Genomic DNA, 24,304 nt, shown 5'->3' on the forward strand with positions numbered 1-24,304 from the left:
GGTTACTACATGATTCCTTGTGTTATTTCATAGTTTTGATGTCTTCACAACTATTATGCAATGTAGAAAATAGTCTAAATAAAACCCCTTGAATGAGTAGGTGTTCTAAAACTTTTGACCGGTAGTGTATACTACACACTATTAGTTCATTTTAGTATACTGTAAACGAAGGTACTAGGGCTTCGCCTGTAGCGGAAGTTGATACTGTTGCTATGCAACCTCTTGATAGCTTGTTAACAAATGACTAATTTTACGATTTCGGTTGTGTTCGTAAATTCAATCTGGAGTGCCAGAGTTCGCTCAGAACCAGAGTTGGTTGGGCTGTTTCGTGTTATCCAGAGCGTTGGTGACTGTAACTGTGCTGCTGGCAACAATTTAAATATGCTTCTTTTTTTGCCTACGTTTACTGTCAATACTGACACCGGCCATATTCAACAGGTGTTGAGCGTTATTCTGCTCTGACATCGAAATAATCCTGAATAATCAAGTCAATACACGATGCGTAGTTAGTTAAATAGCATATAGTAAATATAATGCCTGACAAGTTCAATGTATTAGTAGGTAGCTAATGTTAGCAACATACCGGTACATAATATTTGTTTCGTAAAGGATAGCATATCTAATCAATTGTCAGCCAACATAACGTGTAATATAACTTTTTTTAAAGTCATTACTTTATTACATTGCTCAACATGTTAACATTTGCCATAACTAGTTAAAGCAATGAATTTGTATCCGCTCTCTGCATATTTTCTGCCATTTTCTTCAAATCTTAAAACGTTGTGAAGCCACGTCCATTTTCTGAAGAAATTGCATTATGGGCCCTAAAAGCATGGAAATACTGTCCACTGCCTGTATACGTCGTATTTTGGCCAATTTAGTGCGACATCCAGGAACTTTTGATATACTAACTATATACTATGACCAATAAGCATACTACATACTCAATTTCTGTCACAGTTAGTGCAGGTTAATACGAGTATTCAAAACACAGCTTCGGTATTAGATGGTCAATGATCATAATTATTCTGTTTATCATGCAGCTAAAATAAACATGGAACATTCCTACACAGCTTGTTCGCACATACGCGAAATTATAAGAGGAATACAATATCTGGCAGGGTCAACATACTTGCCAGCTGAAAACTGCAGCTCATCTTTATTTGTAGATGCAGTCAGAAGTAGTCTAAACCATGTTGCATTTTTCTGCACAGTATGTGAACTTTTGAACAATTCATTCTTTTAACTCCTAGACAACTGTGACAGACAATTACTTTATGGCAGGGTTGTCAAACTCATTCGATATCTGCTGGATTTTGCTTTCAATTAAGACCTAACTAGACAACTACGTGAAGGGAGTTCATAACTAATCTGTGACCTTAATACATCAATCAAGTACAAGCGAAGATTTAAAAAAAACCTGCAGACACTCGGCCCTTCGTGGAATGAGTTTGACACGTGCTTTATGCAGATCGCAAATGTTTAAAGCTTCTTTTTGACAGTAAAGATGACCACTTATTTCCTCAGAGTGTCTGGGGGCAGAGACAGGGAGCTTTGCACAATTTGTTCTCTTCACAGGTTCTGGAAACCGCTTTATACAAGACCTGCCTCCTTGCTTTATTTGGGTTGTGTCAAACAAAGCATTGTTATTCTTTTAACAGCCATGTCATTTTGGCCAAGACAACCACAATGGAAATACGTTAATCCTTTGTGAATGTATTCACAATCATTTGAATGACTAATGTGTGGGGATAACCTCCATGCATGTGGTATTGTATGTGTTGAAGTTAAATCAAAGACAAATAGAAAAATGTACAGTACCAGAACCTACTCAAATCGAGAGAGTTAATCATGCTTTATCAATAATGCTACAGTATAAGAAATTCTGACAACTTAATTTTTTGATTTTTAATATGAACCATTTTCTACAAACAATCTTTTTAAAATGTAAAAAAATATTCAGAGAATGTAGCAAAACTAACCACAATTAAGACCAAAAATCAGAATAATATTGTAAAGCGCTGCTAAGGAAATCAATTATACATCTGTAACTATAAAAAATGTATAACACCAGACAAGCACAAAAAAATAAGTTGAGCAATCACGCATTAGCATTTCTATAACAAAGGATTAAAAACAAATCTATGAATGCCTAAACTATTTTCTAGCTGCTCTCCCTCTGCGGGGCTTACACGGCTGCTCCGACTCAGTACCTTGCTCAATGTCTATTTCCTGAGATACAGCTTTTCCCTTTGTCGCTTTACTTCTTCCTTTTGTAGCACCCACAACTGTGGCTTCGGGGATGGTCTCTGGCACTTCCTCCGGGACAGCAGGAGTAGTGCTAGTGGCCTCAACGGGAGCTGCTACAGTAGACTTTGCTGCTCGTCTTGTTTTCTTGACAGGCTCCTTTGGAACAGCTTTATCAGAGAGATCTGCCTCTTCAGTTTTCATATTTCTTGCTGCATTTCTTTCGTTTACTGCCTTTGAAATGGGGACCGTGGCTTCAGCAGCAGAGGTCTCTATGGCGCTATGGCGTGCCCTTTTTGAGGGTGTTGATTGTACGGTCTCTTTGACCTCGACATAAGATCTTGCTCTTCTTCCTCGCACTGTCTTCACAACCTGCTGTTCTTCACTCCGTTCAGGCTGTTCTTCAACCTTAGTAACAGGAACAGTATCATTCCGTCTGGATGTCTTCTGTTTAGGAAGAGGGGTGACCTTGTGTGTAACTTCCAAATCAGGTTTCCAATTCACAGATTTTGAGGTCTTTTTTGAGTCTTCGTCAATGGTTTCCATGCCTTCAATAGAATTTGCCTGGTCAGAGGTCGTTTCAGAAACAGCATTTCCCTTTTTAGGGGCTTTTCCTCGTCCTTTTTTAACCACAGCAGTCATTACCTCCGTGTCTGTTACCTCAGCCTCCAATGGAGTGCACTCGGCTGCAATGGTGGTGTCATCTGCAGAGACTTTGGATTTAGCTGCCCTTCTACCTCGCTTGACAGGCTCGGTTGGAACTTCCACAGTTGCTTCTGCAACAGTGGGCACCTTTGTGGAATCAGCTGCTCCTCTGCGTGCTCGCTTGGCAGGCACTTCATCCTTAACAACGGCTTTTGCCTTCCCTCTCCATCCTGGTTTGACAACCGGAGCTTCCAGCAGTTCTTCAGCAACAGTCTCTTCACGCTCTGGTTTAGCATTAACCTCAGTTTGTGCAGGAAGGTGGACCTCCTGCACTACCATGTTCTCAACTTCCACTATTTCAGGAACCTTCTGCTGCTTTGCTCGTCTTCCTCCTCTTTTAGGTTTCTCTGTAGAGGGAGCAGATGTTTCCTCCTGAGTCTCTGTGGATACTGGCGGGACAACACACTCAGGGTCCTGTTTAGTCCTCCTTCCCACTCGTTTAGGTTTCTCAACTGGAGCCACAGTAGTCTGCTCCTGAGCTTCAACAGTCAGAGACTCAACAGGGTGATCCTCAGACTCAACTTGCTCTACAGAAGCTTGCTTAGTCTTTCTTCCCCCTCTTTTGGGTTTCTCAACTGGAGCCACGGTAGTGTGCTCCTGGGCTTCAACAGTCAGACACTCAACAGGGTGATCCTCAGACTCAACTTGCTCTACAGAAGCTTGCTTAGTCTTTCTTCCCCCTCTTTTGGGTTTCTCAACTGGAGCCACGGTAGTGTGCTCCTGGGCTTCAACAGTCAGACACTCAACAGGGTGATCCTCAGACTCAACTTGCTCTACAGAAGCTTGCTTAGTCTTTCTTCCCCCTCTTTTGGGTTTCTCAACTGGAGCCACGGTAGTCTGCTCCTGGGCTTCAACAGTCAGAGACTCAACAGGGTGATCCTCAACAGGCTCAACTTGCTCTACAGAAGCTTGCTTAGTCTTTCTCCCCCCTCTTTTGGGTTTCTCAACTGGAGCCACAGTAGTCTGCTCCTGGAGTTCAACAGTCAGAGACTCAACAGGGTGATCCTCAGGCTCAACTTGCGCTACAGAAGCTTGCTTAGTCTTTCTTCCCCCTCTTTTGGGTTTCTCAACTGGAGCCACAGTGGTCTGCTCCTGGGCCTCAACTTGTTCGATGGGAGTTTCAACACTCACAGACTCCACTTGCTCTATAGACTCCTGCTTAGTCTTTCTTCCTCTTTTGAGTTTTGCAAACAGGACTGAGGCCTCCACCTCTTCTGTAGGAATATCAACTGCCACAACTTCAGCAACATTTTCTTCCATTGTTTTGGCTTCTTCAAACTCCTGTTTAGCCCGTCTTCCTCTTGCCCGTGGTTTCTCAACAGGAAGACTAGCAGGCATCTCCTTGGCTTCCACAACATCAATTGGAGAAATTTCAACAACCTCCGCTTCAACTTCTACTGAATCCTGTTTAGTCTTTCTTCCTCTCTTAGATCTAACGACTGGAGTCTGGGCCTCAACCTTCTCAGTGACAGGAACACTCACGGCTTCAACAGTCTTCTCCAACACAGTTTCAACTTGTTCTACAGAAGCCCGTTTGGCCTTTCTTCCTCTTCTGGGTTTTTCCACAGGGACATCAGAAGTTGGCTGCTGGTCCTCAATTGGAGGAATTTCAGCACTCTCACTTTCAACAGCATTCTCCTGCACTGATTCAACTCGCTCTATAGAAGCCTTTTTGGCCTTTCTTCCACTCTTGGGCTTTTCAGCAGGAACTGGGTCAGCTGCCATTTTATCCTGGACATCCACAGAGCCCATCGTTTCTGCTGGTGCCTCAACGCTACTGGTTTCACTATGCCTTGCCGATCTCCCTCTAGCAGGTGGTGGCACAATCCCCTCAGTTTTCTTTCTTCTACCTTTTACTGGAACAGAAGGCTCTTCACTGTCAAGATGTGCTACCTCCACTGCCTCAGCAGGTGCAGCAACGGGCTCTTCTACCTCAGCAGGTGCAGCAACGAGCTCTTCTACCTCAGCAGGTGCAGCAACGAGCTCTTCTACCTCAGCAGGTGCAGCAACGAGCTCTTCTACCTCAGCAGGTGCAGCAACGAGCTCTTCTACCTCAGCAGGTGCAGCAACGAGCTCAGCAAGAGGAGCAGGTTGTTCTTCCTCCACTGCCTCAGCAGGTACAGAAACTGGTTCTTCTACCTCCTGCACGGCCTCAGCAAGAGGAGCAGGTTGTTCTTCCTCCACTGCCTCAGCAGGTGCAGTAACAGGCTCTTCTACGTCCTGCACGGCCTCAGCAAGAGGAGCAGGTTGTTCTTCCTCCACTGCTTCATCAAGAGCAGCAGCAAGCTCTTCCACTGCCTCTGTTGTCATGGCATCAGAAATCTTTTGGGCGTCACCAGAAATCTCTTCAACGGGTTGAGCGATGTGTTTGGGGGTCTTCACACCATCTAAGCTTACTTTCTGAAGAGCCTTACGCCCTCTTGGAGTGTTCTGTTTAGAAGATCTATTTTTCTTTGGAGTGGGTGCTTGAGGGTATTCAAACCTGAAAAGGAAAATATCAAATTAAAATGTTAACAGTAAACCGTTAATTAAACATGGATCCAAGTGTATGGTTTAACATGCCAAATCATTGTTCAATTATGACATGCTGTCCATCACATTTTAAAATTGACTAAAAGACTAAACTAGAGCCTGACCGAGTTTTATCGGTTGACCGATATAATAAAACATTTTAAAAAACGGACAATATTAGCCTTTTACGGATGTATTTGCATCAGCGTTTAACCCACCGAAAAGGGCCGATATAAGTCGCTCTGGATAAGAGCGTCTGCTAAATGACTTAAATGTAAAGATGCAAAGAAAACATCTGAGAAAAAGTAGACTTTCTTTGCACTTCATTAGTCCTTTAGCGAAGCCCGCAAAATCTGATGTGTTATATTCAATCAGTAGGGAACCATCAGTTGTAGGCCTTTAGATATTTTTGTACAAATTACTTTCATTTTAATTTCCATTTCATCTTTACAATAATTGTAATCATTTTCTGATTCCATCAGTTTGTGTTGTAAAGAGCTGGGTTAATACTGAATAGAGAAAATGATCCCCCCCCCAAAAAAACAGGATTTTCTTTGGTCTCTGGGTAGAAAAATTGAGCTAGCTCAGCCAGCCATAGGCTAGGCCTTCAGAAGCTGGACAGATGGCTTCTGCCATTCAACTGTATTAGAGCAGAATTTGAGTGACAGTGGAATGAACCAATTACATTAACAGGCCTCGACAAGAGAAAATAAATCATTGTCACAAGCAGTAGTTTGCTCACACTAGTAACGTTCACTAGCTTTTGTTGTAGTAGTGGGACACTTAGCTAGCTTGTTTTTTTAGTAGTGTGACAAAATAGCAAAGGCAGCAGCAATTAACTTCAAGATGGATGTTTCTGCTAATTTGCTAACATTTAAGATTTACTTTCAAACTGTTTATCTGGTGAGCGGCACTGTTTTGTTGCCATCTCTGAAAACAGTGACTGAAACATTGTTGCATGTAAAACTTTAGATCATTTGTCAGTGTGATAGACATGATCAAATATATTTGCAATGGGAAGTAATAGCTGTTTTTTCCCCTTCATTTCATTTGACATAAAATGGTTGTGCTTTTGTATTGGTATGATTTCATGGGGTCTACTGGAGTGAATGGGCTGCTTATTCTTTAGCATTATTTGATGCTGTGTCGCCTGCATCAGCCGTGTCTGACCAGAATTGACTCTCCATCAGTGCCATGGAGTGCACAGGTATTACGGTCCCTGTCCTTTCAGCACAGTGAGCCTGTCACCTTTGATGTGACACTTGTCGCTATTGTTGATAGTGGTGTTGGCTATGTGTCCATGCCGGTTCTGTCTGCGCAGCAGCACGAACCGCAGCCAGGCCTGTTTAATTAATAATGTCAAAAACTATTGATTAAAGACGCCGTGCGCATTAGGTGATGCTTCGTTCAGTTATTTTCTAGATTTGTTTGATACAACGTATTGGAAGATTTGATGCCTCTGAATGCCTAGTTTCTAAAGTCAGTTTGCCACCGCATTCATTTATGTACATAAACCCCGAATTGCTGATGCTATGTACTGGCCAGAAAGAAATAGTAATGGCGTCTTTTTGTAGGCACTAACTCAGTCATGTTTCGTTGGACAACGCCGATGGGGAAAATGGCGTTAACATACAACAAAAAGTATGAGATAATCATCAGCTAACGTCACTGTGAATGTATGTAATAAAGCACACAAGGGCTTCATAAAAAGGTAATGTTAACTAGCTGTTATTATCTCATAGAACAAAAACCTAAGACCACCTATGCCAGTGATAAACATAGAAAATTGAGTTTATTCCAAAACCCTATATACTTTCCCAATAGCAATGGCTGAACAAACCAGAAGCTGTTTTGAGGCTTTCAAGTCACCGGTCGGCCATATTGGCACTCCCTAGTAGGAGCAGTCCACCATAGGAATTCATGAAATTCTACAGTATTTCAAACGTTTCAAGGAACAAATTAGTCAAAAAAGCATTTCTTTGTAGTGGGGACAGTAACATTAGTAATGTCTAAAATTTCTACTTAACACTTTACCATGCCTTCAGAAAGTTCACACCCCATGACTTTTTCCACATTTTGTTGTGTCACAGCATGAATTTAAAATAGATTAAATAGATTTCCCCCTCCCCTACACACAATACCCCATGTCAAAGTGGAAGATGTAGACATTTTTTGTAAATTCATTAAATGAAAATCAATAAATATTCAACCACTTTATGGCAAAAGTTCAGGAGTAAAAGTCAGTCATTAACAGTGAATATTTACATTAAAATCAGATCCAAAAATCCCATATCGGTCAGGCTCTAGACTAAACACATTAAATAAATTATTTGACTTATAAACTGACATAAGATGCACAAACCTGAAAGAACGGTCAATAATTGTGATTAGATCCCCATGTTTCAAACGTTCAGACTCCTGCAAAACCTCCCCATTGACACGGGTCGGGTTCGTTGAACTCAAATTAGTTAAAATAACCTGTGAGAGAGAAAAAAATAAGTATCTTACAATACTTGCTCTACAGACACGAATGAAAGTGATTGACTTATTGAAGGCAGCAATTATATTGTCTGACTCCGCAATTACCTCGTTATTTTCATTCAACTCAATCCTGCAATGCTCCTTGGATACTTCGGGAAGTTTAATGCAAATGTCGCAGTCAGGTTTCCTAAGAGACAATGAGACCATAAATATTCTGTAGAAAGGTTGTCAACATTTCATTGTATACCAGTCATCAGCTATGCAAATATATGATTGTCCCATTTTTTTTTTTACTGTTTAAGACATTTAAGTTATATTTCATGGTTTATCTTTATCCCCATAAGCTGTTACTCTAGCAACAGCCACAATTGCTGGGGTTCACACAGCACACATATGGAAACAAAAGTTCAGTTGAGTAAATGCGTGGCATTTTATAAACAAGGCTAAATCCAACCCATAATTATCTTTCAGTGGATAAGGCTGAATGGATCTCTAGGGTCTGTGGTGACGTGTTTTGAAACGCTGTAATACTGAACAAAGCTCAACAACCGAAGACAGCAGTAGAAAGGCCGCCGCTTCACAAATTTAAGTCTGACTTTCATACCATTTCTATCACATACCAGGGTATAGAATGTGCACACAAGGGGGTGCCATTTCAACAAGAAATTACAACTGCTTCTTACAACAAGTTAAGTATAAAAACTATAAGAAATCTAAGATGTGTCAAATAAATTATATCCTGCTCTGGGCTCAAGTTAGCAAACCAAATAGCTAAGTGACTAGATGTCAAGATTAAGCTTCTTGGTTACAGAAGAGAGTTTTTACACAAAACAATTTAGGCCACAGGGATCTTGCTCGGGGGACGGACTGAATGTCTCTGCTGTAATCAAGAAGCTTGGTTGGCTAGCAAGTAAGCAAACCAAATGCATAGCTGGAGCCCTGAGCTGGAAATAATTTGACACATTTCAGATTACATTTTGTCTTCCTTCCGGTATTGTAAATCACCCTGTTGGTATTTCAAAATATAATGTACACCGGGGTTTCACCCAAGCCCAGTACCAAGTAAAAACCACATTCCACACATGCAGCAAAAGTAGAGACTCATACAATTAACAGTATCATACAATTAACAGTATCATACAAAACTATGAATATATTACATTTAGACAATGGCACCCACCGCTATGACATTTCACATATTGACAGATTTGAACAGCTTTTCTCACCTTCCAAATAAGCATGATGCAGTCAGAGGAAACTCAGTCCCATCTCCCCCACTCCTTTTGATTACAACTATTTTCCCGTGCAGAGACATTTTGAATTCAACGTTACCTAAATACAAATAAAATGTTAAGACATTTGAGTAATCATGTGAAATGTGACTCAATGATTCTAGCTACTGGCACGAGCTAGCTAGGGTAACCAAGTGGTTACGATTCGTAAAAGACCAGCAACCAATAATGTGTGTGCAAACTGGTTAGTACTGCCTAGCAAGATTAAGTTGAATAATTGCAGTGCCTCTTGATAGTAGTAAACTACTCGTAGGTTACATGAGTTGAGAATTGAATCGCCAACCATCATGCATCGCTGCATTGAACACGCATGCGACAGTGCTTACCAACCAAGCCAGCCAAGTAACCACGAGCTTCAGTGTAAACAAATTACCGGGAGCAGAATAAGCGGAGCATCAAACACCAATTTAGAATTGCTATTCCAACATTGATGTGGACTGATGGGAAAAGCTAACTTATTGTCACTCTGTGCATTGTGAATGCTTATGTTAGCTATCTAGCAAGCAGATATGTTACCTGAGAGGCATTTAGGAGAAATAGCGTCACCGTGAATCTGAAAATGAAACAAAGACCCTTTTAATTAAAAAAGGTGACACAGTTGAAATATTCAGAACCTATTATAGTAGTCATGGGATAAGATGAAATAAACCATTCCACAGCAAATAAACATAACAGGCAAATAAGTTACGCGAAACACTTTTTGATATGTAAACTTACCATTATACCAAACGTGTTATAAAAAGAGAACAATGAGTTGAAAGTACACAAATAGCACTGTGTTGCCTTTACCTCTTTTGACTTGCTGTGGACGTTGTCATCATGGGCATTACCAGAAAGCTGTTCAACAGGTTCAGCGATTTGTTTGGGGGTTGTCAGGAGTTCCTTTACACCAGCTAAGCTCACTTCCTGAGAAGCCTTAGGCCCTCTTGGAGTTGTCATCAGTTTTCCTCTGAGGTCTTCAATGGGTTGCATCTTCTGTCTTGGGGTCTTCATGATCCTCTTCACACCAGTGAGACACTCAGGTTGTTCAAGTTTCTGTTTGGGAGTTGTCATCAGTTTTCCTCTGAGGTCTTCAATGGGTTGCATCTTCTGTCTTGGGGTCTTCATGATCCTCTTCACGCCAGTGAGACACTCGGGTTGTTCAGGTTTCTTCTGTTTGGGAGTCGAAATAGATTTTTTGGATTCTGGCCGCTGTTCTTTCTTCGATTCTTCTGAAGACATCTCTAAGGTAAGAATCTCATTTTGTGTAGTATGGGAGTCATCAGCTTCCTCCGTGATGAAACTGGATTCTTGACCATCCCAAAGGAGTCTAGTGACTGCATCGCTGTTGTACGCGCCCCGTTTAGCAGTAGAAACAACAAGTGGAGACACCACCATTTCACCTGTGAAGATGGGATATGTTTAATGTCAACTGATTTCAACACGATACAGCTAACTGCCAAAATAACAGCAACGCGTGAGTAAATGATGGATACAAAGTATATTGAAAGCAGGTGCGGTTCCTGCCTTAATGAAGCAATTATCATCATGTAGGGCAGGGGTGGGCAACTCCAGACCTCGAGGGCCTGATTGGTGTCACACTTTCTTCATCCCTAGCAAACAGCTGATTAATCAAATTGCATTCTAAACTGAAGATCATGATTAGGTGATTATTGGAGTCAGGTGTGTTAGCTGGGGCAAAACTGTGACACCAAACATGCCCTCAAGGACTGGAATTACCAACCCCTGTATAAGAATGCTGGGCAAGCCATTATTTAGGCTACACCCCCATAGGATGACAATGCTCCCCATCCATAGCGCACAAGTGGTCATTGAATAGTTTGATGAGCATGAAAACAACGTATGAAACATACAGTGTACAATTTAAAACGTTTTTTTTTTTTAAGTCCCCCACACCAGATTCTTCATCACTCATACTCATCTTGACATGATCATAGGGAGAATCTCAACAATTGCATACTCCTTGCATCCCCTCCTCCTAAAAACCCATTGGATGAGAAAGCCAGAGGTCCCTCCCCTCTGAACTTCTCCAATGGGTTTTAAGAAGAGGCGAGAGGACACGGGGGGGCAGTACAAAAAAAACATTTTAAAAAAAATGCATGAAATGAAATGTATGCATTAACTACTGTAAGTCGCTCTGGATAAGAGCGTCTGCTAAATGACTAAAATGTAAATGATGACACGGAGTATACAATTGAGATCCCCCCCCCCAAAAAAATCACTTACCAGTCTCCTCTGGGGTATTCATCACTGATGATTCAATCATAGAAGTAGACTGGGCTCTCAAAGGGGTCTTGAGGGCACTCTGCACATTTACCACAGACTTCCTCTGCCTTGCAGGGGTCTTGAAAATGTCTGCAATGCCTGAAACCACAAACAAAACCAGGTTGCTTTACTTGAGCACAATTTCAAAAGTCCTTTATATACTATGGATGCGTTCATTAATTCACCCTGGCAATCTACCCCGAATTCTGAGCACCCTTGGTTTGAGTGCCAGAGCGCTGAATAAACTAAGAATTTAAGACAACTTTTTTAGCGCATGTTTATGTATACCTATTAAAAATTGTTGCCAGTAACAGAGTAAGTCACTAACCCTCTTTATAACAAACACTTTTCAGCTCTATATTCTCTAGGGCAAGTAAAATGTTCAGAGTGAGGCATTCTCTTATTTGTGTCTGGAAGTAGCTAGCCAACTTAAGCCAGTTAGAACGGGTGCTTGACTAACGTTGTGAGGTCAGAACGCTCGGATCAACCCAACTCAGCCAGAGAGAGTGCCAATGCCAAATGATCTGAATTTAGGAACGGACAATGTGACAACGCTGTGAATTTACAAACGTTCCAGGGCCCGCTGACAATACAGTATATTTACCAACACCCCATATGAAAAACATATGCACATAGAATAGTGGGATTAGGAAATAGACGAATTACCTGACAAATCCTCATCCATTCTCATGTTCTTTTTTAGCAGTGCAATGTTGTGGACAAGCTTTGGGGCGGCCCCACTTGGCTGAATGGCTTTCAGCCTGTGAGCTTTGCCCACAACAATGGTCACAGGTGAATCTGCATGACCAGTGCTGACATGTCCTATGAGTTTCCTCACAGGTGTCTGTAACAGAACAAAACATCAACAAGTTAGGTAATGTAGCCATCGAAAAACAAAATCAAGACAACCATTGAAGTCATTTTAACAAGCTTCAATTTGCTACACTAGACAAATTTCATAAAGTGCAGTCACGGAGGGCAAAATACTATCGAAACATACCTTCGGTTTTGGTACAACAGTCTTCTTCTTAGTCACCCGGGTGGAAGTTTTTTTGGTTGGGATAACAGCTTGGGTCTTGGTCTGGCCAAACTTCACAATGTCAGCCCAGGAATTCACAACTTGAAACAAAGGAAATTAAACACGTAGATTGCAATCAAAATACAAAAATCAACAAAAAGTTACTGAATCCCAAAGAGGAAATAAAGTAAATGGATGCATACCTTTCATAGATGCCCGAGAAACACCACTTCTTCTACGGATGACTTGAAGGGCATTTTTCATTGCACTTTTCTGTGTTGTCTTCGAGGTAGACAACATGGTCGTTCGCCTCAAGGGAACACGAGGCGTTACAGTGACAGACGGCTGTAGGACAGAGTCCTGGTCTGCGGTGGGTGATGGGGTGCTGACGAGGGACACTGAGAACCGGCCTTGCATGGTGGGTGTCGTGTTGGCTGATGGCAAACTTGCAGGGGTCTTGGGAGTTTTCCCAGCCTTGGGTGTTTGAGATTCATCTTTTAATGGAGACTTTCTTCGAGCAGGAGATGGAGTCTTGACAGCGGTTTTCGGGGTCTTCTCTTTACCTGGAGATGGAGTTTTAGCTTTCGGTGACTTCTTGGCAGACGAGGGAGTCTTGGCAGATGCCTTCGGTGACATCTTGGCAGATGCCTTCGGTGACTTCTTGGCAGATGCCTTCGGTGACTTCTTGGCAGGCGAGGGAGTCTTGGCAGATGCCTTCGGTGACTTCTTGGCGGGCGAGGGAGTCTTGGCAGATGCCTTCGGTGACTTCTTGGCGGGCGAGGGAGTCTTGGCAGATGCCTTCGGTGACTTCTTGGCGGGCGAGGGAGTCTTGGCAGATGCCTTCGGTGACTTCTTGGCGGGCGAGGGAGTCTTGGCAGATGCCTTCTTTCCTGGACTTCCTTTCATGCTAAGACTCTCTGGGGCAGATTGTTCATGCTCCTATGAAATGCAAAAATGATTTTAGTGAGAATCAGCAGTATATGTGAAATGAGCAAAGTCAGCACACAAACCTACCGTATATTATTGAACTCACCTTTATCAGACCAGTTGCAGACGCTCTCCTGAGGAGTGACTGTTTCATTTTGGGGGCACACAGGCTTCGCCGTCCAGGAGTGGCTCCTTTGCATAGTGGGGAGTCAGGAGGAAGACGTTTATCGAACAGTTCCGGCTCCAAATGACCTCCAAATGAAACCCTTTTCCTCTTGCACAGAGGTGTTGGAAATTCAGTTTCAAGGTCTCCACTCTTCCGTTTCTTAGCAGACAACTGTTTAACTGAGTAGATGGAAATGAAAAATATTTTATTATAGTGGTCAAACACATGCAATCACAAGAGGACATGACACCTTAGGTTAAACCAGGGGAGAACTGCCCCCTCTCATTGAAGCCACAGAGGTTCATGGCTGTTTGCAGTACTACAGGCATTGTTAGCAAAAAACAGGACCCCTATTATAGTGAATGGGGAATTGTTTTTAGAAGAGTCATGGTACCGATACACCAGATATCCTTGAACAGATTATTTTTAAATTGCACACAGAAGTTAAGAATAATTTAGTTGCTAACGGCGGCCTGCAGTACTCTGGTCGGCCTTGAACTTTGAGTCATTGATTGAGAGAGGGCAGCTAGGCTGTAAAGTCACTTCCTGGAGTAGCTCAAACTGTGCATGTCTCCATGATAGCCATCTTAACAGACTTCAATGCGCTATCGAGTATTCACATAGGAATGAATGGTGTCACGTGATCGATGGCTTTGTTCATACATATATACAGGCATTGGGTTAAATATAGGAATAGTACAGAATGTAATAATCAAATAATTGACATTGAAACTTAAACAAAGTAGGTTAATAATTATATGTATGCGTAAAAAATGTGACCGCTATTGGGAAATAACAGGGCATTGTTTTTCCCGCACCATTGATGGGTGTGGTCACCTCCAGCCCACAAAGCACATCCTGGGCTTGAAGCTTTTTCCCAGCAGACCTTGGAGAGCGGGAGTGCTCGGTCTTAGGAGTACTTGGCGTGGAATTCTCAGTTAGTATGATCTGGTCTTGGTTTGAGACGGCAGCATCAGCAGGTGGTTCTACCCCAGTTATCAAAGATTTGATAGGAGTGGCTTCCTTGCTCCTCCTCCTAGTGGGGGTCGTAAGGGTTTCTGCAGTCGGACACTCAGAAGTGTGCTGAACCACTTCACTAGCAGTGAACTTCTCGGGGGTTGCCTGGCGACTTTTCCTCTGAGAAACAGGGGTGGATTTTTCTTCGACAGCGATGGGTGTTTTGGACTTTGAAGAACGCCTTTTACCTTTGGGAGTTTCAAGAATAGATGGAGGCAGTTGGATGAAATCTTCGACTGGCACATTCCCCTCAACAACCCGACCTTTGAGGGACTTTCGCTTCCCCTGAGCTGATTTTGGAGTCACTCCAGTGACAGGTGACACATTTTCAGTCTCCGCCTTATTGGGTGTGGAATTGACAGACCCCCCATCCACTTTCCTGGTTGAGATAAGGTTCTGTGGGCAAAGCCTCGAAGCAGGTGTTCCAAGTGCTTTCTTTGGAGTCTTGGAATCCAGATCTTGTTTGAACATTTGGTACAGCTCACAGAAGGGGGAGCTTGGTTTGTTCTGTTCAAGACTTCCATCCTCCTTGGGTTTGACATCAGAAGTGTTGGTTCCATCTTTAGCGCTGGTATCCCTCGCTTGGGTTTCATGTAAAACCTGTGACAAACAAAGACAGCTTGAGCAGACCTAGGCAATTCATGAGGTACATTTCCTCAATGGTGCATATAATGAATAGTAAGTCATGCTTTATTATCAAATATGCTTCAGGCTTTTACTTTTAGTGTACAACATGCATAATACCTGAGGAGTTTCACTTTTGCTAGCAGTAGAATATCTATTTTTCTTTGGAGTGGGTGCTGGAGGGTATTCAAACCTAAAAAAAAAAAAAAAAAATGACCCATTATCATATTGTCTATCCAAGTGCATGTTCAAAATGCCAAACACTTGTCCAATTATGACATGCTGTCCATCAAATTGGAGGAAGACAGTAAGCAGACTAAACACACAATTCTTATTCTCTGACTGCTATTAACCGACATAAGATGCACAAACCTGAAAGAACGGTCAATAATTGTGATTAGATCGCCATGTTTTAAACGTTCAGACTGCTGAAAAACCTCCCCATTGACACGGGTCGGGTTCGTTGAACTCAAATTAGTTAAAATAACCTGTAAGAGAGAGAGAGAAAAAAAACTCTTTCAATACTTGCTCTACAGACATTAAAATAAAACTGACTTATTCAAGACAGAAATTAGTGCATTCGGAAAGCATTCAGACCCCTTGAATTTTGTCACATTTTGTTACGTTAGCCATATTCTAAAATTGATTACATTGAGGGGGGGGGGGGATGGACAATCTACACGCAATACCCCATAATGACAAAGCAAAACAGGTTAATGCATTTTTTTTTAAATGTATGAAATAAAAATGTAAAACTGAAATATCACATTTAGATAAGTATTCAGACCCTATAGTCAGTACTTTGTTGAAGCACCTTTGGCAGCGATTACAACCTCGAGTCTTCTTGGATATGACGCTACAAGCTTTGCACACCTGTATTTGGAGTTTCTCCTATTCTTCTCCGCAGATCCTCTCAAGCTCTGTCAGGTTGGATGGGAGCATCGCTGCACAGCTATTATCAGGTCTCGCCAGAGATGTTCGATCAGGTTCATGTCCAGGCCACTCAAGGACATTCAGAGACTTGTCCTGTGTTGTCTTGGCTGTATGCTTTGGGACGTTGTCCTGTTGGAAGGTGAACTTCCACCCCCAGTCTGAGGTCCTGAACGCTCTGGAACAGGTTTTCATCAAGGATCTCTGTGTACTTTGCTCTGTTCATCTCGTCTCCCATGCCCTGAAAAACATCCCCACAGCATGACGCTGCTACCACCATGCTTCACCATAGGGATGGTGCCAGGTTTCCTCCAGATGTGACGCTTGGCATTCAGGCTAAAGAGTTCAATCATGGCTTCATTAGACCAGAGAATCTTGTTTCTCAATGCCAGAGTCCTTTAGGTTCCTTTTGGCAAACTCCAAGCAGGCTGTCCTGTGCCTTTTACTGTGGAGTGGCTTCCATCTAGCCACTCTACCATAAAGGCCTGATTGGTAGAGTGCTGCAGAGATGGTAGTCTTTCTGGAAGGTTCTCCCATCTCCACAGAGGAACTCTGGAGCTCTGTCAGACAAACCATTGGGTTCTTGGTCACCACCCTGACCAAGACCCTTCTCCCCTGATCGCTCAGCTTGGCCAGGTCTAGGAAGAGTCTAGGCTGTTACAAACTTCTTCCATTTAAGAATGATTCAGGCCACTATTATCGGGGACCTTCAATGCTGCAGAAATGTTTTGGTACCCTTCCCCAGATCTGGGCCTCGACACAATCCTGTCTCGGACCACTACGAACAATTTCTTCGACTCATGGCATGGTTTTTCCTCTGACATGCACTGTCAACTGTGGGACCTTATACAGACAGATGTGTGCCTTTCAAAATCATATCCAACCAATTGAATTTACCACAGGTGGACTCCTCAAGAAACATCTCAAGGATGAGCAATGGAAAGAGGATGCACCTGAGCGCAATTTCAAGTCTCATGGCAAAAAGGGTCTGAATAGTTATGTAAATAAGGTATCCGTTTTTGAATATATTTGCAAAAAAAAAGTAAAAACCTGCTTTTGCTTTGTCGTTACAGGGTATTGTGTAGATTTGATTTATTTTATATTTAATCCAATTTAGAATAAGGCTGTAACGTAACAACATTTGGAAAAAGTCAGGCCATCTGAATACTTACCGAATGCAATGTATATTGACTGACTATAGTTACCTCTTTATTTTCATTCAAATCAATCCTGCAATGCTCCTTGGAGACATGGGGAAGTTGAATGCGAATGTCGCAGTCAGGTTTCCTAAGAGACAAAAATACAAGGTTGTCTACATTTTCTGATTTCATTGCATACATAAAGATTTGGTTCAGTCAATACAACATGTGTGTTTATGGCATGTAAATTATATTTCATAACCAATCAAAACGCCTCTTTTGACCAATTAGTAAAAAAAACGGAATCGTGTAGATCATCCTGAGAAAAGTAATGATCCAAACCAAGCCTATCATAAATCGTTAAAGGTAGCTTTTTTTTACCCTTGTAAGATGGCCAAAATTATGATTACTAAATAAATGGAAGCCTGAGAAAGGGTGATAAAAAAATACATAAAAAAAACACAAGTGGCATTGCACCTGACAGGCTCACTTTCTTCTCAAATCTGGAGGACATAAAACTATTTAGAGCTAAGATGATGTTGATTGAGACATGTAGTATTTTCATCTTTTAGTATATGCTTTTCATACAAATTAAATAAATATATAAATATGATATATATATATATTTCAAAAAACAATCTCTGAACTACACTTAATTCAGCTCATGTCATGCAACTTTGAAGACGACCACAAAATCCTCTAAAGTTATGAGAAATCTGCACAACTATGTCAGAGCTAGGTGCTATTTATCAGATGTATTAGGTTACCAAATCTTATTGGATATTATGTTAATGATATGTTAGAGAAAGACCCCACTGAAAGATTTAGAACATGAATAATCATGTATAGGTAAAATGTATTTTGTAACAACAAGGAAGTATAATTTTCACCCATGGGTGGACACCCTACCATAAACTGTTACTCCAGCAAAACTTATTGGGGTTAACAGCACATACAGGAACAGTCCAGTTGAGTAAATGTTAAATGTGTGGCAATTTATCAACATGAGTGGGCTAAACCCAATCCAGTTGACTTTCAGTAGATAAAGTTGAATGGATCTCTAGGATCTGTGGTGACATGTCTTTTGAAACGCTGTAATACTGAACAAAGCTCAACGACAGCAGCAGAAAGCCCGCCTCTTTACAAATTTAAAATGGCTAGACTGCAACATTGAACCACCGAGTAAAAACACGTTCCATACATGCAGCAAAAGTTGACTTTCATACATTTAACAGTACCTATATATAAAAAACGAAAATATACTTAATGACGCTCACTTCCATAGCATTACACGTATTGTTGACAGTTTTTGAATGTTTTTTCTCACCTTCCAAATAAGCATGATGCAGTCAGAGGAAACTCAGTCCCATCTCCGCCACTCCTTTTGATTACAACAATTTTCCCGTGCAGAGACATTTTGAATTCAACGTTACCTAAATACAAAGAACAAACGTTAAGATATTGAGCGATCGTGTAAAATATTACTGATTCAACAATGATTCAAGTTAGCCACATTGTTCTGATTTGTAACAGCGTGGCAACAATGTATTGACAAAGTATGGACAAGTAAGGATACGTTTGGCGATTGTAACGCTGGCATCAGTCTTTGTAAATTAGTAGTTACATTTGTTTAAAATTGAATCGTTTAAAATTGAATCGCCAACCAACATGTATTCCAACACGCATGGCACTGTGCTAACCTAGCTAGCCAACTACCCACGCGCTTCAGTGTTAACGATTTATTCATAATAAACATATTTAGCGAACTACAAACCAATTTAGAATGGTTATTTCAACATCGTTGTGAACGGGCGGGCTAAATGTTGTTGCCACTTTGAAACGTTCTCTGCTATCTAACTTTTGGCTGGCGTTAGCTAGCTACATTTGCAAGCGATTATAAATTATTTTGTTAACGTTACCTGAGGCAGTTCAAATATTCTTCAAAACAGCTGGTCGTCCATAGGATAATATTTTACCCTTTATTCAACTATAACAATGATTGATAAAATCATCAACCTTGTTTTAAAACACTCGCCTTACCTTCCTAAAATTGTTTCTCGTTACCTTGCCCTACCTAACTTTAGCTAATGTGTAGATGTGGACGGTTCCTTATCGCGCTTGGCAAAACTGTTAGCGTACTTCAGTGTACATAAAATCCCTCCGCCCAATTCAATCTTATTAAAATACATAGTTGTGCTGTGGACTTGGTAGGTCATAAAATACATTGGAAATTATATTTTGTAAAACATATACCCCGTTTTTACAGATTTCAGTGTGTCAAATGTGCTTTCAAATATGAAGGACTATTTTGTTTACAAGCCCGGCGGAGGACTTCTTCGCCTTCTAACAGATAGCCATTTGAAAACGTTTGAAATTACGCGCGAAGTGTGTCCATTGGCTGAAATCCTGTTAAAGGTACACCCACAGTAGTAGGAGGCAGAGCGGATTTGTTGAAGGTGAAATAACGTAAGAAATTATACAGTGATCTGTGATAAAATTAACTTGTTTGTCAGCAGTGTATGTTAAAAGTAAAAATTCCCAGAAACAAAAACGTAAAAATATTAGTTCAGTCTTTTCGTTCCTTGAAACGGAATGCTCAATGTGAACAAATCAAAATATCAAACAAATATTTGTGAGTATGGTAATAACTTCCCTGAAGAAATACAATAATGCGATTATTGTGGAGTCAGATTAATATAATAGTTCGATTAAAACGTTTACATGCTTTGCAAGAAGAACGATTTCCCTAATAATCATATTTCCATGGACACGTCTGAAATCAGTCTACCTGATGGCACTCTGATAAATGCAGAACATCGACAACCAAAATAAACGTTCTACCATAGCGACCATGTTATTTTTGGGAATCATATTTGATTCAGTTTATGAACATAACTAAAGTTTGTATGTGAAAACTACTTCTACGACGCATACATTCAATTGTTCCGAACTCACTCAAGAAAGAGGCTCGCTCGGCTCGTGCTAGTAAATGCGCAAATGACACAGAACAAAAATATAAACGAACGCAACATGTAAAGTGTTGGTCCCATGTTTCATAAACTGAAATAAATTATCCCAGAAAATGTCCACAAAAGCGTATTTCTCTCAAATGTTGTGCACAAATATGTTTACATCCCTGTTAACGAGCATTTCTCCTTTGCCAAGATAATCCATCCACCGGACAGGTGTGGTATATCAAGAAGCTGATTAAACAGCATGATCATTACACAGATGGAATTTATGCTGGGGACAATAAAAGGACACTAAAATGGGCAGTTTTTTAACACAACACACTAAAATACCCCAGGATGAGACATAATACCGATAAAAGCTAGCGGTCAAACAGGGAAATGGTTCCAATCGTTTTCCCAAAAAAGGGACATAGTTTGTTAAAGACGAATGGTAGAAAGTGTAAGCAGAGTGAGCTGAAGACAGGAGGAGAAATGAGAGTGAATGAGGGCGAAGTATTGGAGGTGGTAGGTGTGGTGAAGTTCTCGGAAGCCCGAGAAAGATGAGTCTGTGACAGTAGGAGTGAAGTTTTGGGAAAAAGTGGACCCTTGCCTTTTGGCTGATCCATTTGTGGGTTTCAGGGTAGGTGAAAACAGAATTGGGTGCTGTGGAATCGGTGAGGGTAACCAGAAGTGGTCTTGTGATAATTGTTTGTGTTTCTGCTGGTCAGAGGGAGCAGATACTGTGCGTTAAACGAATGGGGGCAAGAGATGTTAATTATTTTTCTCTGAAGAAAATGGCTCCATTAAAAGGAGTGATAACTGGAGTAGTGATAAACTATTTTTAACACTACACCAGTGGGCCGACTCTTTTCTCTGTATACATCAATGATGTCGCTCTTGCTGCTGGAGATTCTCTGATCCACCTCTACGCAGATGACACCATTCTGTATACTTCTGGCCCTTCTTTGAACACTGTTAACAAACCTCCAGACGAGCTTCAATGCCATACAACACTCCTTCCGTCACCTCCAACTGCTCTTAAATGCAAGCAAAACTAAATGCATGCTCTTCAACCGATCGTTGCCCGCACCCCGGAACGAATTGCAAAAATCACTGAATCTGGAGCCATATCTCCCTCACTAACTTTAAGCATCAGCTGTAAGAGCAGATTACCGATCATTGCACCTGTACATAGCCCATCTGTAAATAGCCCATCTGTAAATAGCCCACCCAACTACCTCATCCCCATATTGTTATTCATTTTTTTGCTCCTTTGCACCCCAGTATCTCTACTTGCACATCCATCTTCTGCACATCTATCACTGTTTAATTGCTAAATTGTAATTATTTCACCACTATGGCCTATTTATTGCCTTACCTCCCTAATCTTACTACATTTGCACACACTGTATATAGACTTTTCTATTGTGTTATTGAAGGTATGTTTGTTTATCCCATGTGTAACTCTATGTTGTTTGTGTCGCACTGCTTTGCTCTATCTTGGCCGGGTCGCCGTTCTAAATGAGAACTTGTTCTCAACTGGCCTACCTGGTTAAATAAAGGCAAAATAAAAAAATTATAATAAAAAAAAATGTAAAAATTGAAGATTCCCGGTGTTTGTGATGCTCGTCGTTTGTGCGACGCAGACAGGGTGGCATGAGTGGTGAAACAGAAGAGTCTTTGTCTGTTCTTTTGAGTTTTGATGTTGAGTCTTTGCCCAACAAAGTCATGTTAGCATATACAGTACCAGTCAAAAGTTTGGACACACCTACTCATTCAAGGGTTTTTATTAATTTTTATTATTTTCTACATTGTAGAATAATAGTGAAGACGTCAAAACTATGAAATAACAGATGTGGAATCATGTAGTAACAAAAAGTGTTAAATCAAAATATATTTTATATTTGAGATTCTTCAAAGTAGCCACCCTTTGCCTTGATGACAGCTTTGCACACTCTTGGCATTCTCTCAACCAGCTTCATGAGGTAGTCACCTGGAATGCATTTCACTTAACAGGTGTGCCTTGTTAAAAGTTAATTTGGGGAATTTCTTTCCTTCGTAACACATTTGAACCAGTCAGTTGTGTTGTGACAAGGTAGGGGTGGTATACAGAAGATGGCTTTATTTGGTAAAAGACTAAGTCCATATTATGTCAAGAAAAGCTCAAATAAGCAGTCCAGAAAATGTCAAGAACTTTGAAAGTTTCTTCAAGTGCAGTCACAAAAACCATTAAGCGCTATGATGAAACTGGCTCTCATGAGGACCGCCACAGGAAAGGAAGACCCAGAGTTATTTAGAGTTAACAGCCTCAGAAATGGGCAATTAAATGCATCTCAGATTGCAGCCCAAATAAATGCTTCACAGAGTTCAAGTAACAGACACATCTCAACATCAACTGTTCAGAGGAGACTGTGTGAATTAGGCCTTCATGGTCAAATTGCTGCATAGAAACCGTTACTAAAGGACAGCAATAATAAGAAGAGACTTGCTTGGGCCAAGACCAATGAGACAAGAGCAATGGACATTAGACTGGTGGAAATCAAATACAATTTTATTGGTCATATACACGTGTTCAGCAGATGTTATTGCGGGTGTAGCGAAATACTTGTGTTTCTAGCTCCAACAGTGCAGTAATATCTAACAAGTAATATCTAACAATTTCACAACACTACACACAATACACACAAATCCAAAGTTAAGGAATGGAATTAAGAATATATAAATATTTGCACGAGCAATGTCGGCACGGCATAGACTAAGATAGACTAAGATACAGTAGAATAGAATACAGTATATACATATGAGAAATGCAAAATATGTAAACATTATTAAAGTGACCAGTGTTCCATTATTAAAGTGGCCAGTGATTTCAAGTCTATGTATATAGGGCAACAGCCTCTAAGGCTCTATGGCTATTTAACAGTCTGATGGCCTTGAAGATAGAAGCTGTTTTTCAGTCTCTTGGTCCCAGCTTTGATGCACCTGTACTGACCTCGCCTTCTGGATGATAGCAGGATGAACAGGCAGTGGTTTGGGTGGTTGTTGTCCTTGATGATCCTTTTGGCCTTCCTGTGACATCGGGTACTGTAGGTGTCCTGGAGGGCAGGTCATTTGCCCTTGTTTATGTGCTGGGTAGACCGCACCATCCTTTGGAGAGACCTGCGGTTGCGGGCGGTACAGTTGTCATACCAGGCGGTGATACAGCCCGACAGGATGCTCTCAATTGTGCATCTGTAAAGGTTTGTGAGGGTTTTAGGGGCCAAGCCAAATTTTTCAGACTTCTGAGGTTGAAGAGGCGCAACACCACACTGTCTGTTTGTCAGTGATGTGTACGTTGATGAACTTGAAGCTTTCCACCTTCTCCACTGCGGTCCCGTCGGTGTGGATAGGGGGGTGCTCCCTCTGCTGTTTTCTGAAGTCCACGATCAGCTCCTTTGTTTTGTTGACGTTGAGTGAGACGTTATTTTCCTGGCACCACACTCCCAGGGCCCTCACCTCCTCCCTGTAGGCTGTCTCGCCATTGTTGGTAATCAGGCCTACTACTGTTGTGTCGTCTGCAAACTTGATGATTGAGTTGGAGGTGTGCGTGGCCACGCAGTCATGGGTGAACAGGGAGTACAGGAGGGGGTTGAGCACACACCCTTGTGGGGCCCCTGTGTTGAGGATCAGCAAAGTGGAGGTGTTGTTTCTTACCTTCACCACCTGGGGGGCGGCCCGTCAGGAAGTCCAGGACCGAGTTGAATAGGGCGGGGTTCAGACCCAGGGCCCTGAGCTTACTCATGAGCTTGGAGGGTACTATGGTGTTGAATCAGAAATGTCCGGTGCGAGAGAAGCAGGTTGAGAATTCCAATGTTAGAGTAGTGCAGAAGTTTTCATATGCTGAGGCAGTGAAGAAAGTAGAGGAAGATGAGTCAAGGGGGAGGGATCCTGAGAGGAGTGTTATGAGTAGCAGATCTTTACCAGTACAGAGGGATAAGCCAACAAGTGATATACAGTGCCTTCGGAAAGTATTCAGACCCATTGACTTTGTC

The 24,304-nt window shown here is 41.5% G+C and overlaps 1 protein-coding gene across 5 annotated transcripts; it reads right to left on the reverse strand.

Annotated features, from left to right (window-relative positions):
* Positions 1-1,893: 1,893 nt before the first annotated feature.
* On the reverse strand, positions 1,894-19,438 carry mki67 (marker of proliferation Ki-67). Of its 5 annotated transcripts, none has more exons than XM_029708765.1 (18): positions 19,242-19,438; positions 18,650-18,755; positions 17,389-17,470; positions 15,626-15,741; positions 15,374-15,446; positions 14,431-15,229; positions 13,553-13,791; positions 13,402-13,458; positions 12,723-13,359; positions 12,502-12,620; positions 12,168-12,345; positions 11,463-11,600; positions 10,026-10,618; positions 9,753-9,789; positions 9,171-9,276; positions 8,050-8,131; positions 7,826-7,941; positions 1,894-5,434 (listed from the first exon to the last, which is right to left on the reverse strand). In XM_029708765.1, exons 2-18 carry the CDS (start codon positions 18,736-18,738, stop codon positions 2,158-2,160), a joined length of 6,738 nt encoding a protein of 2,245 aa, XP_029564625.1. In that variant the 5' UTR covers positions 18,739-18,755; positions 19,242-19,438; the 3' UTR covers positions 1,894-2,157. The 5 variants fall into 5 exon arrangements, with proteins under 5 accessions (XP_029564625.1, XP_029564615.1, XP_029564636.1 ...); XM_029708755.1 differs by having other exon boundaries at positions 12,723-13,191; positions 13,234-13,458; XM_029708776.1 differs by having other exon boundaries at positions 1,894-4,884; positions 4,975-5,434; positions 12,723-13,458.
* Positions 19,439-24,304: the final 4,866 nt, after the last annotated feature.

Source organism: Salmo trutta, chromosome 2, assembly GCF_901001165.1.
Source record: "Salmo trutta chromosome 2, fSalTru1.1, whole genome shotgun sequence".
Classification (NCBI taxonomy): domain Eukaryota; kingdom Metazoa; phylum Chordata; class Actinopteri; order Salmoniformes; family Salmonidae; genus Salmo; species Salmo trutta.